This window comes from Gorilla gorilla, chromosome 23 (assembly GCF_029281585.2).
Source record: "Gorilla gorilla gorilla isolate KB3781 chromosome 23, NHGRI_mGorGor1-v2.1_pri, whole genome shotgun sequence".
NCBI lineage: Eukaryota > Metazoa > Chordata > Mammalia > Primates > Hominidae > Gorilla > Gorilla gorilla.
This window is the reverse complement of record NC_086018.1, coordinates 19,498,846-19,515,838: the sequence shown is the minus strand read 5'-3', so window position 1 is coordinate 19,515,838 and position 16,993 is coordinate 19,498,846. Positions and strand designations below refer to the sequence as shown.

The 16,993-nt window shown below is 55.0% G+C and overlaps 1 protein-coding gene across 1 annotated transcript in view; it reads left to right on the top strand.

The window, feature by feature from the left end:
- PPM1F (protein phosphatase, Mg2+/Mn2+ dependent 1F) overlaps positions 1 to 16,993 on the top strand; it is a 33,377-nt gene extending 16,384 nt beyond the window's left edge. The window contains exons 4-8 of the mRNA XM_004063107.5: positions 2,222 to 2,424; positions 2,869 to 3,057; positions 5,145 to 5,288; positions 10,741 to 10,834; positions 12,938 to 16,993. Coding sequence (XP_004063155.2) covers positions 2,222 to 2,424; positions 2,869 to 3,057; positions 5,145 to 5,288; positions 10,741 to 10,834; positions 12,938 to 13,317 — 1,010 coding nt within the window. The 3' untranslated portion in view covers positions 13,318 to 16,993. The remainder of the gene's footprint in view (positions 1 to 2,221; positions 2,425 to 2,868; positions 3,058 to 5,144; positions 5,289 to 10,740; positions 10,835 to 12,937) is intronic.

The window sequence follows — 16,993 nt, the reverse complement described above, 5'->3', positions numbered from 1 at the left end:
GCCACTGTCACACGAGACTAACACTTGTAATGAAAAACTGGGGAAGTATTAAGAAAGTGTACTTCAGGAAAAAGCTGTCCGTGGAACTGCCACGTGCAGGCCCACTCTGACACCTTGGTTGTGTGCTGTTCCCGCCTTTTTTTTTTCTGGCCCTGGTGGTTTTTCATGGACTTGTAGTTAAACTGCATATGTAATTTTCCTTCTTTTTTCACTTAGTATCATGACATAAGCATTTTACATGCTTATAAACTCTATTAAAATCCATTTTTTAGTTTTCTGTTTTAAGAGACCAGGTCTCCCTCTGTCACCCAGACTGGAATGCAGTGGTGTAATCGGAGATCGCCGTAACCTCGATGTCCTTGGCTCAAGGGATCCTCCTGCCCCAGCCTCCCGAATAGCTGGGATTAGATATACCACCACACGCAGCTAATTTTTTTTGGTTTGGTGTTGTTTGTTTGCGACTGAGTTTCGCTCTGTTGTCCAGGCTGGAGTGTAGTGGCGCAATCTTGGCTCACTGCAACCTCTGCCTCCCGGATACAAGCAATTTTCCTGCCTCAGCCTCCCAAGTAGCTGGGACTACATGTGCATGCCAGCATGCCCAGCTAATTTTTGTATTTTTAGTAGAGACGGGGTTTCACTTTGTTGGTCAGGGTGGTCTCGAACTCCGGACCTCAAGTGATCTGCCTGCCTTTACCTCTCAAAGCGCTGGGACTACAGGCATGAGCCATGGCGCCCAGCCTGTTTGTTTTTAAGAGACAAGGTCTCTTTATGTTATCCAGTCTGGTCTTGAACTCCTGACCTCAAGCAGTCCTCCCACCTCAGCCTCTCAAAGTGCTGGGATTACAGGCATGAGCCACTATGCCTGGGCTATTTTTTTTTAATTAAACTTTTTGTTTTGAGATAATCATAGCTGCACATGCAGTTGTAATAAATAATACAAAGAGATTCCATGTACACTTTACCCAGTTTCCTCCAATGGTAACATTTTGCAAAACTATAATAAAATATCACCACCAGGATCCTAACATGGTCAAAATACAGAGCAGTTCCATCACCAGGATCCCTCCGGTCACCCTTTTAAGGCCACCCTTACACCCCCACCCCTACAGACCCCATCCCTAACCACTGGCAACTACTAATCTTCTCGGCTTCTACCATTTTATTATTTCAAGAACACATATAAATGGAAGCATATGATGTGTAACTTTAGGGGACTGGTTTAATTCTCTGGAGATTAGCCCAGGTTGTTTGATGCATCAGGAGTTCATTCTTTGCCATTCTTGAGTGGTATTCAAAGGTATGTGTCGACCATGGTTTGTTTAACCATTTCCATGTTGAAGGACATCTAGGCTGACTCCAGATTTTGGCTGTTCCAGATAAAGCTGCTATGAACATTTGTGTTCATGTGTTCAAGCTTTTATGTGAACAGTCTTCATTGTTCTGGGATAAGTCCACAGGAGTGCCACGGTGGGGTCGTATGGGAGTTGCATATTTCGTTATGAAAATCATATTTAATAGCAGCTTAATTCTTCATCAAGAAACTAGATCTTTTTTTTTTTTTTTGAGACAGAGTCTTGCTCTGTCGCCCAGGCTGGAGCACAATGGCATGACCTCGGCTCACTGCAACCTCCGCCTCCCAGGTTCAAGCGATTCTCCTGCCTCAGCCTCCCGGGTAGCTGGGATTACAGGCGCCCGCCACCATGCCCGGCTAATTTGTGTATTTTTAGTAGAGACGGGGTTTCACCATGTTGGGTAGGCTGGTCTGGAACTCCTGACCTCGGGTGATCCGCCCACCTCGGCCTCCCAAAGTGCTGGGATTACAGGCGTGAGCCACTGTGCCTGGCCGAGACTAGATCATAATTTAAGTATTATTCCTTTGTCATTGGATATATAGTATTTCTAATTAATGGGCAATTATAAGTGATTCTGTACTTTGTCTTTAAAATTATTTTTGTGTTTCTGATGATTTCTTTAGGGTGGGTTCCCATGAGTAGAGTTGCTCCATGGTGGGATGGGAGACTTCAAGGGGCAAGTTGCCAAACTAGACATTTCTAATTCTGGTAACAGTCTGCCATGTGCGCGTTATTGAGTTGATGTGCTCACAATGCCCCGGGAGGTGATGGGGGCTTTGCAGGCCCCTGTGGGAGCTGTCAGGGAGCCAGCGAGGCCTCAGCTGGCTGGGTTGGCACTTCCCTGACAATCCCTCCATTGTGCCCATCAGTGCTGGATGCCCAAAGCCTGGCACGGAGTTTCTTTAACCGCCTTTGGGAAGTTGCCGGCCAGTGGCAGAAGCAGGTGCCATTGGCTGCGTGGGCCTCACAGCGGCAGTGGCTGGTCTCCATCCACGCCATCCGGAACACTCGCCGCAAGATGGAGGACCGGCACGTGTCCCTCCCTTCCTTCAACCAGCTCTTCGGCTTGTCTGTGAGTGCTCCTGTCCAGACCCTGGGGACAGCTTCGGAGGACCGGGGCGAGGGTGGGGGCCCCCCAGGTACCGAGAAGAGCTGCCCACCAAGGCTGAGACAGGAGAGACACCTGTCAGCCCCTGTACTTGCCCAGCAAGAGACTAAGAAGGGCAACAGTGTGAGTCTGTTATGAGGGAGGCCTGGATGCCACGTTCCCCTGACTCCTGCACCAGGAGCCACCTGGGGCAGCCCCTCATTTTATGCTTGTAGCAACTCATAACAGATGGTGAAACCGAGGCTCCCGCGAGCTGTCCTTTTCCAAACCTCCCCCCTCATACGCACATAAGCCGGGCGAAGGCCATACTGATTCTCCCAGACTCTACCCCATCAGTGCCTGGCGCCACGCCCCCCTGGGAGCACCTTGGGTCCCGCGGGTTTGTGACTGCCACTGCATCCCCACCAGGACCCTGTGAACCGCGCCTACTTTGCCGTGTTTGATGGTCACGGAGGCGTGGATGCTGCGAGGTACGCCGCTGTCCACGTGCACACCAACGCTGCCCGCCAGCCAGAGCTGCCCACAGACCCTGCGGGAGCCCTCAGAGAAGCCTTCCGGCGCACCGACCAGATGTTTCTCAGGAAAGCCAAGCGAGAGGTGAGGACTGGCCGCTGGGCCTCAGGTGCAGTTTGGAGGCCAGTGAGAGTCCCAGCCTCTGCAGCGGGAAAAACGCCAAAGGGGCTGGTGGTGCTAGAAGGTCCTCACTAAACACTGCCGGTGGTCCTGCCATTTTTTCTAAAGGGGCTTGGTTTTCACTTGAACAGAAGCAGCACAAAGCCTGCCCCGACCCAGCATGGTGGGCCTCTCAGCCACACGGACCTGCCTGGCGCAGAGGGTCTGCTGGCCTCGGGGAAGGCAGCTGTGGTCAAGCGTTCCTGGGATTTTGTTTTAATGAGATATGGCAAGGTGACAGACACAGACCAGGACCTTAACAAAGAGTCTACTACTCACAGTTCCTGAGAGGAGGGGCCACGCCTCACAGAGCCATGCATGGAAAGCACTGAGGTAGTCTGGGCGCAGAGAGAAGAGAGGGAAGCTGGGCCAGAGCCGTCTCTGCATCCTCCCCAGGTGTTTGCTGTCTCGAGGAATCAGCTGGCCTGGGAAGGGGCAGCCCCTCCAGGACCAGCAAGGCCCCAAGATGTCAAAGCATCATAAAAGGCGGAATATGTAAAACCTGATTAATCTACTGCCTTCCTCCCCTTCCTCCTCTAGGCAGGGTCTCAGCAGGCTACCGACGTCCTCTGGGAACAATCCTTCCTCGGGAGTTATAGCCACGTTCAGGGATGAGGCATTTGTTTCTGAAAGAAGAAAGAATACAAATGCATCAGGCCCCTCCTCTGTGAACTTAGCCACTCTGAACCTCACCCGCAGAATTTCACTAGGTCCTCCTTGTAGCCCTGTGAGGTGAATACTAATATTGTACCCATTTTAGACATTGGGAAACTGAGGCTCAGGTTGCTTAAAAGACCCGCACCAGTGAGAAGACACCAGGGGAAAGGTGCACTTTTGTCACACGCTCTGAGCACAGACCTTCATGGAAATTAGCAGAGCCGGGCTTTGCATCTCAATAGAAAACCATGCAATCTCTGCAGCTGCAAGGACCCCAGTGAAAAGCAGGCAAGCCTCCACTCCTGGCCTCTCACCTCAGCCCCAGGAAGTGACAAAGGCCTCTGAGCTCAAGGCTGCCTCAGAGTAGAAAAGGGATTCTCTGAAGCAGGCGTAACCGCTTTATTGAGGCTGGGCACAGTGGCTCACGCCTGTAATCCCGGCACTTTGGGAGGCAGAGGCCGGCGGATCACTTCAGGTTAGGAATTCGAGACCAGCCTGGCCAACATGGTGAAACCTCGTCTCTACTAAAAATACAAAAATTGGCCAGGCGTGGTGGCTCATGCCTGTAATCCCAGCACTTTGGGAGGCTGAGGTGGGCGGATCACTTGAGGTCAGGAGTTTGAGACCAGCCTGGCCAACATGGTGAAACCCTGCCTCTACTAAAAATTAAAAAAAAAAATTAGCCAGGTATGGTGGCACACGCCTATAGTCCCAGCTACTTGGGAGGCTGAGGCATGAGAATCACTTGAGCCCAGGAGATGGAAGTTGCAGTGAGCTGAGACTGTGCCACTGCACTCCAGCCTGGGTGACAGAGCAAGATTTTGCCTCTAAATAAATAAATAGCCAGGCGCAGTGACTTACGCCTGTAATCCTAGCACTTTGGGAGGCCAAGGCAGGCAGATTGCCTGAGCTCAGGAGTTCAAGACCAGCCTGGGAAAGAAACATGGCAAAACCCCGTCTCTACTAAAAACACAAAAAATTAGCCAGGCGTGGTGCTGTACGCCTGTAATCTCAGCTACTTGGGAGGCTGAGGCAGGAGAATCGCTTGAACCCGGGAGGCGGAGGTTGCAGTGAGCCGAGATTGTGCCACTGCACCCCAGCCTGAATGACAGAGCAAGACTCTGTCTCTAAATAAATAAATAAATAAACATCTTTATTGAGATACAATTGACAGTAAGTGGTGCATATTTGAAGTCCACAATTTGGCAAGTTTTGGCTTATACACATATACACCTGTGGATTCCTCACCACAGTAACGGGAGTATTCGTCACCCCCGGAAGCTTCATCCTGCCCCGTGTCATCCTCTGCCCTTCCCTGCCTCCTCTCAACTCTCATGGGCCCTCTCTCCCTGCAGCGGCTGCAGAGCGGCACCACAGGTGTGTGTGCGCTCATTGCAGGAGCGACCCTGCACGTCGCCTGGCTCGGGGACTCCCAGGTCATTTTGGTACAGCAGGGACAGGTGGTGAAGCTGATGGAGCCACACAGACCAGAACGGCAGGTAAGGGGATCCCTGCGCCCAGGCCCAGGATATTCCTGGCCTCCATCATGCTGGGCCCACAGGGGAACCCCACCCAGCCTGGGAACTTCAGGAAGTATTAATCCTGGCACCTTTCAAGAGGGAGGGCTCCCTGCCTGATTTGAGTGGCCAGGGGGTCCCACGTGAGCCCTTCCTGAGAGCTCTGTGGGTCACAGCTATATGGAGCCCAGAGCTCCGGGGCAGAGCAGAGCCCTCTGCACTGACAGGCATCCCAGGGCAGTCAGTGCAGCCCAGTGCAGACCAGAGCCCATCATATACACGGACAAGGAGGCCACAGGCTGTGGGTGAGGAGGGCCTCAGGGAGGTGATGCTGCCCCGGGGCTGGAGGGAACCTGGCTTGGGGCTGTACTGAGTAGAGGCTGCCTGGGACCCTGGCACTCAGGTCATCACCTGGACATGAGGATGACAGTCCCACTCAGACCTCTTCTCACAAGACTGTCTCATCCATGTGTCTCCTGAGGTTGGATTGCGAGCATTCAGATATCATGGAATGACTGTTTATCCCTCAAACCCCACTTTTCCCACGTGCTGTTCTCCACCAGCTATGTTTGATTAACCATGCACATGGTGGATAATTCTACATCAGCACATAGGAGCACCCATCCTTTCTTGGGGCTGCGGACATTGCATTCATCATGCAGTCCCTTGTGGGTGAGCATGAAGATCTTTTCAGTCTTTCGGTGCTAAAAACAATGCATCTCTACCTACTTTGTGCAGCATTAATTGCTCAGAGTCAAGTGTACCTATATCTGTAGGACACATCCCCAGAAGTGGGATGGCTAGGTTGGAACTGATGCACGTACAGTCTGGGTAGATTTGCCAAGCTTCCCACCTCAGGCCATGCCAGCCTGGGCTGGCACTACATTCCCAAGAAGGTCCATTTCCCCACAGTCTCACCAGGCTGCAGGATTCTTCCTGTCAGGTAAGAAGCCTGTCTTGGGGCAATTGTTAAGTTTGCTTTTCTGTTACAGAGTGAGTTTGAGCATCTTTTCAAAAGCTGAAGATCATTTACACAGCCTTTCCTGCAAACACTGTTTTTTCCTTTGCCTGTTTTTCTTATCAGTTTATAGGTTCCTTGTATATGTGAAGGAGGTTGGTTCCTTGTCTGTGATGATTTGCAAATATTTTTCCATGCATCTTTCATTTTTGTTTATGGGCTTTTGCCACATGGAGGTTTTGTGTTTTTCTGTAGTTGAGTAGTCTTTTTGTGGCTTCTGGGTTTGGAAAGCACATAGAGACACCAGGACTTGATGATTGTAACAGTCAGGGGCAGCTACATTCCTTGGCCTTTCACTGCGGCTCACGGTCTGGTATGGGCCCCCTGTACGTCCTCTCCCCATTGTACAGAGGAGAAAACTGAGGCTCAGTCACTTGCCCAGAGCACACCGCCAAAGTCACAGATAGTCTCTGCCACTCCCCTGCCTCCACCACCGTGGGGGAATTTGGCACCTGCTCCCTAGTGGGCTCTCCTCCCCAGGATATGCAGTCAGATGAAATGTGGCCAAGTCAGGATTCGTGCTGGGCCCACTCCCACCTGCTGCCTGCACACCTACAGGCTCAGCATTCAGCACCCCCTTAAAGCCCAGTGGGGACTCTGTTCAAACACTGCCTGAGCCCTGCAGTATGGCGTCGTGGCAGAGCATGGACAGATGGCCTTGCCTGGTCCTGGCTCCACCGCTTCCAAGTCCATCACACAGGGGTCCCTGGAGGTTTGGGCTAAGGATTGAGTGTCCCAGTGCATGTGGAGCACAGAGATCAGAGCTTGCACAAGAGAAGCACACACAGGTGTCTGTGTTCTTGGCTGCAGCCCGCATGAGCCAAGGAGTTCAGATCCAGTGCCCCCCACCTCCCCTTTCCTGCCGCCACGCTCTGTAGGCTTGGCCCCTCCTGCTGTGATCCTGATCACAGCCTTCCACCCTAGAGAATTAATCACAGATCCAGGCCAAGGTTCTCCCACAAAAACAAGCATCATGTCGGTTACAAGAGCAAGAAACTGGCCTCAACTTGGCGAGCTTCAACAGGGGTCCAGCAGCGGCCCAGAGCAGCTTCCAGGAGTATGTGGGGGAGTGCGTGGTGCTCTGCCTTGTTCTTCGGCTGTCTGAACAGTCTCCTGCCTCTGCCTCCAAACACTGTTCAGCCTCCAAACACTGAGTGCCCACTCTGCACAGGATACTTTGTTGAGGCGGTGAGGTAACACAGGACCCACTTCCTGCCTCTAAGTCTAATGGGGGAGCAGGAGGAGGGCAAGGACCTGGGCAGGATGAGGCAGAGAGATGAATGGAATGGAGCCGCATCTCAGGCAGGTGCAATTCCTGCAGCCCAGGGGAGAGACCAGGAGGAAAGGGCAGGTTATGCCAGAATCAGGGCCAGGTGTGGAGGTGTGTGTGCCCCAAGTGATCCTCCCACCTCTCAAGCCTCAGGAGACAGGAGGATGGCTTGAGCCCTCGAGGTTGAGGCTGCAGTGAGCTATGTTCATGACACTGCACTCCAGCCTTGGCAACAGAGTGAGACCCTGTCTTCATAAAACAAAAACAAGCCCCAGAATCAGTGGGTAGAAGACTCGGGGCAGGGGAGAAGACCACCCACCTGCTGCTCCTTCAGCTGGAAAAGCTGGACTGCCCCAGGCTGGGAGGAACTCTGTAAGGACTCACTAGAAGCTTCTGAAGTGATCAGGCCACTGGAGGACAAGTTGAGGGCTGGGTCACAAAAGTGAGTCCAGGAGGGCAGTGAGAGTCACTCAAGGTCACAGGTCACGCTGGCATGCCTGGCAGGCAGCCTGGGAGAGATAGGAGTCCCGGCTCTGCAGGTGGAGACGTTGCAGAGGGCCTTGGGCATCCAGGAGGATGGCAGTGCCATAGGCGACGCTGCTGTGGCCTGGCCGTGTGGAGCACTGCACTCCTAGGAAGCAGGAAATGGCTGTTCACAGGAACCCACAGGCCACCGGCTCCAGCTTTGACCTGGGAAGCTGTTTCAGGCAGGTGGAGAGGATGAGGTTTGAGGAGCAGAGGGAAGAGCCGCTGAGGGGGTGGGTGCTGGGCAGTCGGGAGGCGAAGGCAGGAGATGACTTGAGCCCTGGAGGTCGAGGCTGCAGTGAGCTATGTTCATGACACTGCACTCCAGCCTTGGCAACAAAGCAAGACCCTGTCTCCAAAAAAAAAAAAAAAAAACAGATTCAAGAATCAGTGACTAGGAGACTCAGGGGGAATGGGACAAGACCCGTTAGCCTGGGGATATGTTAGTCCCGGACCAGACTGAGCCTGGCCAGTGTGTGACGGAGGTGGGAGCCAGGTTCAGGGCCAGGGTTAGAGGGGCGACCCCGGGGAGCCGGCGCAGCCTGTCCAGCACAGGGGGTGCGGAATGGCAGGAGAGGGGATCACAGGCTGCAAGGGAGCAGCGCAGCCCCTGTGCCCTCCTGCCCTTTGGCTCCACCCTGTCCCACAGCCATCCCTGGTGGTGGGGAGGGGCTTCAGGTAGGAAGGTTCTAAGCTTAGCCTGCATGGCCCCCTGTGGGGGAGAGCCACCTCCAGAGGGCATGGGAAGCAGATTGCCGTCCATTCTCCATCACCTGCCCACATTCCTGCCTCTGGGACATTGAGGGTCTGGAGTGGGCTGGGGTGTGTGGGAGACAGAAGCAGAGAAAGGCTCCTCATTCTCCCTGGAGCCTCCCACGCTCACAGCCCCTCCCCAGGGAACGCCTCTGAGGCACAGGGGAGGAGGCGCTGCTTCCTCTGCAGCTCCTCGCCGTCTGCAGGCGCCTTCACGCGTGTGTGTGGGCACATGTATGTGCGAACATTCGTGCGTACTCTGTGTTCGTCCACCTGCCTCTCCCCGTGCCCTTTCTCCTGCCCTCTTCTTGGCTGTCTCCTGCTCTTCCCTCCTTCCTGGTCCTCCTTGCCTTTCCCTTGCCCTGCTCAGACCCCAGAGGTGGCAGATCTTAGACCCAGAGAGAGCCTTGAGGTCCCTGTTCCTGCCCCCTTCATGGCTTGATTCTCCACCTCAGCTGGGACAGGAGCACCCAGCCTACCAGGCACTGGTCCAGTTGCCACACAGGCTCATGGCTGCAGTGCCCAGGAAGGCCGGGACTCCTGCAAACCCATGTCATTCCCACCACAATGCCTTCTGCAGGGGAGCCACATAAAGAGGCCTGGTCCTTGGTGCAGGCGTCTGGAGAGGGCTCCCTCCCCCAGGCCTCCCGCAGTGCATGTCCGTCTGCTCTGGGGAGGGAATTGGCTGATATTCCAATCTGTCTAGGGGACACCATCACCTGGGGCATCAGAGTTCTCATGCCCAGCTGGTGCTGTGCCTGGGGACTAGAAGGGCTGGTGCTGCGTGGGGTCAGGAGGTTTACCTGATAAACCGGTAAGGGATGCCCTCTTTCCCCAGTAGACTTGGGAGGTGCCTCGCTCCCAGGGTGCCTCCGTCACTCTGTCAGGGGTGCTGTTGTGCAGGCTTCAGCCAGCAGGCTCTCATCGGGGCAGCCTCTCCTTTGGGCAGAGGCTGATAGGACCAAAGAGGGTTCTAGAGGACTTGTGGCTGGACCAAGCCTCTGTCCTGTCCCTGGAGGAACCCAGGCCTGGGGTGTTGTGGTCCCCAGGTGAGTGGAGACTGTGCCTGTGCTGAGCTTGGGTAGAGGAGGACAAGAACTAGGCCAGGCGCGGTGGCTCACACCTGTAATCCCAGCACTTTGGGAAGCCGAGGAGGGTGGATCATGAGGTCAGGAGATCGAGACCAGTCTGGCCAACTTGGAGAAACCCCGTCTCCATTAAAAACACAAAAAAATTAGCTGGGCATGGTGGCACGCCCCTGTAGTCACAGCTACTCAGGAGGCTGAGGCAGGAGAATCACTTGAACCCAGGAGGCAGAGGTTGCAGTGAGCCAAGATCGTGCCACTTCACTCCAGCCAGGTGACAGAGCGAGACTCTGTCTCAAAAAAAAAAAAAAAAGAACTGGGCGGGCACAGGCTGCCGTCAGGGCCTCGCTCAGGCTTCCCTGCTGTGTGACCACTCACGTCACATGCTCCATCTTGGCCCAGCAGCTTTCAGGGCAGAGACGGTGTCCCCGAGCTAGAGACAGGGAAGCAGAGGGATCTGCTGTCTGTGTCGGGCTCACAAGCCTCGTGAGTGCCTCCCTGACCCAGAATGCTGCCCAGGGGCGCAGGCACCGCTAGGCGGCCTCAGGTGGTCCGTTCATTTCACCATTCCTGCAACTAAAGGACTTGTGTGTTGTGTATAATTTCTCACTGTTTTTGATGAGCCTCGTTTGGGTGCATCTCTGAGCCTCCTGGCTTTGTTCCAGTGCTGTGGCTTTGAATGCTGCTGTCTTAGAAGCAGCTGTGCCTCTGCTCAGGTAGCAGCAGGGGGCTTCACGCCCCATCCCCCCGGCCCTGCCCCCAACTCTGGCTGTGTTTCTGCAGGATGAGAAGGCGCGCATTGAAGCATTGGGTGGCTTTGTGTCTCACATGGACTGCTGGAGAGTCAACGGGACCCTGGCCGTCTCCAGAGCCATCGGTGAGAGCCAAAGAGGCCGACCCAAGTGGGAGAAGGTCTCTCGGAAGCCCAGGCCTCGAGTGTGGCCCGCGGCTCACCAGGGGTTCAGGGAGGCAGTCTGATGGGCCGAGGGGGATTTGTCATGCACTGGGGTGATACCCTCGTAGTGTGAAGGGAACAGGGCAGATTCAGAGACTACAGCACCAGTGTCTGAGTGTAAGTTACACTGTATGTTATTATCTCACCTAAAACAGCTCCTACAAATCTCATAGAAACCTGTGGCTCACTACCCTATGGGCTGGAAGTAGAGCTTCCAATATTCCGGAAATGAGGTTTATCCTCCTCCCGCGTTCATGCTGACAATCCTTTTTTCTCTTTTGGGAAAAAAGTGGGTTCGCTGGGTGCGGTGGCTCACGCCTGTAATCCCAGCACTTTGGGAGGCCGAGGTGGGTGGATCACCTGAGGTTGGGAGTTCGAGACCAGCCTGATGAAACCCCATGTCTACTGAAAAAAAAATACAAAAAAATTAGCCAGGCATGGTAGCGAGTCCCTGTAATTCCAGCTATTCAGAAGGCTGAGACAGGAGAATCACTTGAACCCAGAAGGCGGAGGTTGCAGTGAGCTGAGATCGCGCCACTCCACTCCAGCCTGGATAACGAGGAAAACTCTGTCTCAAAAAATAATAATAAAAATAAACAAAAATTGTAAAAAGTAATGGGTCTGGCTGGGCATGCTGGCTCACGCCTGTAATCCCAGCACTTTGGGAGGCCAAGGTGGGCAGATCACCTGAGATCGGGAGTTCAAGACCAGCCTGGCCAACATGGTGAAACCCCTTCTCTACAAAAAATACAAAGTTAGCCAGGTGTGGTGGCACGCACCTGTAATCTCAGTTACTTGGGAGGCTGAGGGAGGAGAAGCGCTTGAACCCAGAGGCGGAGGTTACAGTAAGCGGAGATCATGCCACTGCACTCCAACCTGGGCAACAGAGCCAGACTGTGTCTCAAAAAAAAAAAAAAAAAGTAGCTGGGCGCGGTGGCTCACGCCTGTAATCCCAGCACTTTGGGAGGCCAAGGCGGGTGGATCACCTGAGGTCAGGAGTTCGAGACCAGCCTGACCAACATGGTGAAACCCCATCTCTACTAAAAGTACAAAAAACATTAGCCGGGCGTGGTGGTGCCTGCCTGTAATCGCAGCTACTTGGGATGCTGAGGCGGCAGGATCACTTGAACCCTGGAGGCGGAGGTTGCAGTGAGCCAAGATTGCACCATTGCACTCCAGCCTGGGCGACAAGAGCGAAACTCCATCTCAAAAAAAAAAAAAAAAAAAGTGGGTCCAGCCTGCATCTCATTGTCTCAGCATGCGGTCAGTGCCGGGTCTCAGGCTGTGGGCACCGTGAGCACACCTCCTTCCTGGTACTTAGAAAATCTCTCCCTCCCCAGCTGATTGCCAGGGATTTGGCACCTACCCCTCTGAAACATTCTGTCCTTTTTGGCAGATGTGGCACCTTCTTGACAGCCCATCCTCAGGCTGTGTCTTTCCTTGTGTCTCTGGACACTCCAGGAAGTGAGGCCAGGATGGGACGGCTAGGGCAGAGAAAGAGGGAGCTTGGCCTGGTGTGGTGGCTCATGCCTGTAATCCCAGCACTTTGGGAGGCTGAGGTGGGCAGATCACAAGGTCAGGAGATCGAGACCATCCTGGCCAACATGGTGAAACCCCATCACTACTAAAATACAAAAAAAAAAAAAAAACAATTAGCTGGGCATGGTGGCGCAAGCCTGTAATCGCAGCTACTCGGGAGGCTGAGGCAGGGGAATCGCTTGAACCCAGGAGGCAGAGGTTGCAGTGAGCTGAGATCGCGCCACTGCAGCCTGGCGACAGAGCAAGACTCCATCTCAAAAAAGAAAAAAGAAAAAAAGGGGGAGCTCACAGGCGAAGGTCAGGGGTTTCCGTTCCCAGGCAAGTGGGAAGTACTGGGCAGTTTGCATAAGGGAGCAACAGACCCCAGACCCCATGAGAGCAGGTTGGTCTCTGTCCCTGCAGGATGTGAGGTCTAGGCCTGGGTAGGTGGGGAGGAAGCTGTGGACACCGTGGTCCTCTGACCCGGGCTCTTCTTCGCCTGTCCAGGGGATGTCTTCCAGAAGCCCTACGTGTCTGGGGAGGCCGATGCAGCTTCCCGGGCACTGACGGGCTCCGAGGACTACCTGCTGCTTGCCTGTGATGGCTTCTTTGACGTCGTACCCCACCAGGAAGTTGTTGGCCTGGTCCAGAGCCACCTGACCAGGCAGCAGGGCAGCGGGCTCCGTGTCGCCGAGGAGCTGGTGGCTGCGGCCCGGGAGCGGGGCTCCCACGACAACATCACGGTCATGGTGGTCTTCCTCAGGGACCCCCAAGAGCTGCTGGAGGGCGGGAACCAGGGAGAAGGGGACCCCCAGGCAGAAGGGAGGAGGCAGGACTTGCCCTCCAGCCTTCCAGAACCTGAGACCCAGGCTCCACCAAGAAGCTAGGTGGTTTCCAGGCCCCTGCCCTCCCCTTCCTCCCGTCCTTGTCCTCCTCTCCCTCAGAAGCCTCAGGACCCAACAGGTGGCAGGCAGTGGACAGGGTGCCCGCCCCAAAGTGCTTTCCCCAGCACCCCAGAGCCAGTCGGGACACCCCCCGCAGCCCGTCCTGGTGGCTGTGGAACTGCACTGGGTGGCAGGCAGATGGTGGAAGGCAGCTTAGGAGACCTCACCAAAGAGAAGATGGACCGGCTCTTGCTCCCAGCTCCTATTAGGCCCGGGGTGGGACCAGAGGTCATAGGTGCCCAACGGCAGCCAAACCAAAGACACTGGTGTGCATGGGGCAGCACGGTCGTGCACGTGGGACCCTGGGGCGGACCCAGGAGCCAAACTCTTGAAGCACCCCCTGGGTCAGGCCCAGCAGCGGAGTGGCCAGCCCCAGTTTCCCATTGCTCCTCTCTGCGGCCAGGGCCAGGTGGGTTCATATTTACAGATATGCCCAGCCAGTCCTGGTCGGCCACACCAGTGTCCCAAAGAGGAGAGCACAGCAGAGCCAGGGGTCTGTTCTGTAGCAGCCACCCCCCTGCCCCCGCTCCAGGGCAGCCATGATGTGCTTGGGCCCACCAGGGCCTTCCGGTCTGCTTTCTTCCCTGAGCCCGGAACCGGCGACGCACATGTGTCTTTTGTTGGTGTGTTTGTTTGTTTTTTTCCAGGGAGGTCTAATTCAGAAGCAGTATTCCAGGTTTTCTCTTTGTTTTATCAGTGCCAAGATGACCTGTTGTGTCATATAATTTAAGCAGAGCTTAGCATTTATTTTATTCTTTAGAAGACTTAAGTATTTACTTTTTTAAAGCTATTTTTCAAGGAACCTTTTTTTGCAGTATTATTGAATTTATTTTCTAAATCAGGATTGAAACAGGAACTTTTCCAGGTGGTGTTAATAAGCCATTCAAGTGCCTTACACAGCTTTGAAGAAACTAGGACTGCAGTGGGCTCGGATAGGCCCATTGAGGTTTTTAGAAAAGCAGGATTTGTTTTGTTAGGGAGGCATGATTTTGGTGAGATCTTTCTGGATGAGTTTTCCGCCTCTTTGTGATGCTGAACACCCCCAAGGTTCTCCCCTCCCCCCCGCTGCCCAAGTGACTGGCAGGAGCTGCGACTGCCATGTAGTGGTGCCTGGGCCCGACAGCGGGGCTCTGGGCATCCCGGGTGACCTTGGCCCATCTGCCTGCACTCCCACCCCCTTGGGCCTGGCTGGATCCCAGGCAGAGGGACCTTGCTGCTGTGTGATTGGAACATTCCCAAATATCTTGTGAATTTGTAATCAAATTGGTCTCATTGGGAAAGACTCTTAATTAAGAGGCTCAGGCAAGCACAGAGGCAGCCCGTGGGTCTCTGTCTCAGTCTGGAGGCAGCAGGGATGCTGCTGGGAGTCCATGGCACAGGCCACAGCCCCTCACCTTGCCGCGGTGGCTGGCAGCACGCCTGCCTTGCTCTGCCCCATGCCCTGAACAGGCATGAGAGCTCCACATCCCCTAGTGCACCCTGAGAGGGGGCTCACAAGTGACCGATCCTGGGTGCCTCAGGGAGCTCACTGAGGGCGTGCAAAGTTGAAAGTGGCAAGGCTGGGGGAGGGTGTCAGGTAGAGGGAAGAGGGCAGGGGGCTAGGGGAGGACTCAGAGGCCATCTGCAGGGCCAAGCCACAGGAAGGGCTGAGCTGGAGGTGGGCAGGGCTGCTCCAGGCAGGTCAGAGCAGTGCAGGGGGAGGAGAGGAGAAAGGGAGGAAGCTGGGCTGTGTGGTCCCCATGAAGGCATTCAGAGTCCACCTGCAGACAGCGAGAGCCCCAGGAAGGTTTGCACAGCTGTGCCCCAAGCACCTTGGCCTCCTCTCAGCTCGCCGAGGAGGCACGCTAGAGCCGCCTTCCCGGTGGGAGCCCTCTGTCCCACAGGGAGCGGGGAGCCAGCTTTGCTGGGGCCCTACCTGCATGCCCAGCCTTACCCCTCATTCTCACAGCACAGATGAGGTTGAGACCATGCAGTCAATGCATTGCTTAAGGTCTCTTATTTACAAAAAAAACCTTAAACATAGTCGCTGTCATTCAGACATTCAGAGAATGGTTGGCCACAAACAATGACCAAGTATTGCTTGGCTTAACTTGAAGGCCTGCTGTCTCCTTCTGGGGGTCAGGGACGCAGCTCCACCCTCACCACTAGCCCACCCTGCCCGTGGGCATAACCTTGACGAAGGGAGAGAATGATTGGCATCTGCTTTTCTCTTTTCTTTGCTAATAATTCTGTTCCTGGCTGCCGAGAGTGAAGTTTCACCCTGTGGAGGTTTGGCTCCTATCACCTGGTGGTCTGATTCATACCCTAGCCTGAGGCTCCATTGGAAGATCTCGAAGCCTCAGTGTATGGGAAACCCTTTCCCCAGGCTTGTCCCAGCGCTGCCGCTCCCCACCCCTGAGCCAGGACCCCAGAGGATGGCCATGCCCCATGCCTGGCAGAGGTCTGGTGCCAGCACTGGGAGCTGCTCCGCCCTTGCCTTGGGGCCGAGGGAGCCCTCATCCACCCCTGCACAGCAGCTGGGCACAGAGGAGCGCTCTTCCATCTTGACCAGGACTGCACCGAGAAGCACCAGGTGTCTTCAGCCTCCAGGGCGACCTTCTCTTCCAGCCACAGTCCCATGAGGGCCCCTAGCCAGGGACACTGGTCTGTAAATTGTAATCCTTTCTCCAGCCCAGCTCTCCACTTGTTCCTTGTGTGAGCTGAGCAGGCAGTGCACCTCTGAGTGTCCCTTTTGTAAGGCCCAGGGGTTGCACTGAGTCTGCAGAGGCCGCGACCTCCTAGAACGCTGTGGGTGCAGGTGAGCCGGCGTGTCCTGGGGAGATGCTGCCAGCACACAGGGGCCCTCCCGCTGCCAGCAGGTTGGGGTGGTTAAGTCTTATTAGTGTCTATTCTTAAGATTAAGTGGGCTGGAGAAGAATGGCGCTCCAGATGCCAGCACCGTATATGGAATACAAAAGCTGGGGAAGCAGGGCCTGCCTTACAGGTGTGGTTGACTCTGAGCCCAGGCCTGCAGGGGTGGAGGGTGGTTCCTCAGAATCCCGGAGGCAGTCCCAGCCTCAGAACCCAGGATAGGAAATGGGTGTGTTTAGTGGGGAAAGGGACGGGGTGCAGATGGCAGGGCCAGTATGCAGCCCCCTCCCTCTCCTCTTCTCTCCCGTGGTGAGCCCAGCTTGGGCACCAGGCCGTCTCAGCCGTGTTCCCAGGGCTGGGAGGACAGCTCTGGCCCCTCTTAGGCCTAGCCTCGTCCCAAGCTAAATGTAAGCCAGTTGGGCTGTGTTAAAGTAGCAGTGTTTTTGGTTCGATTCTGCCTCTGTAGCTCAAGGGGGGCAGCCCCCAGAGTCCTGTGCGTTCTGCCAAGGCTCCATAGCTTTGCCAAATGCACGGAGCTCTGCCATTCCGGTGCAGTGCAGGCCTTGCGAAGGGTTTATCTGCGTTTGTCTCGGTGGGCTTCTCCTGCATGGGAGTTGTGTTCCTGTGCAAGAGGGAGCTTTGCTCCAGGACAGGATGACTGTCTTCCCTATTCTTAGGGACAAGTCCCAAGATGCCAGAAAGGCAGTCTCCCAAGGACCCACCGTGCAGAAGTGTCAATAAACCACGAGTTCTGAACTGTGTCGCCCAA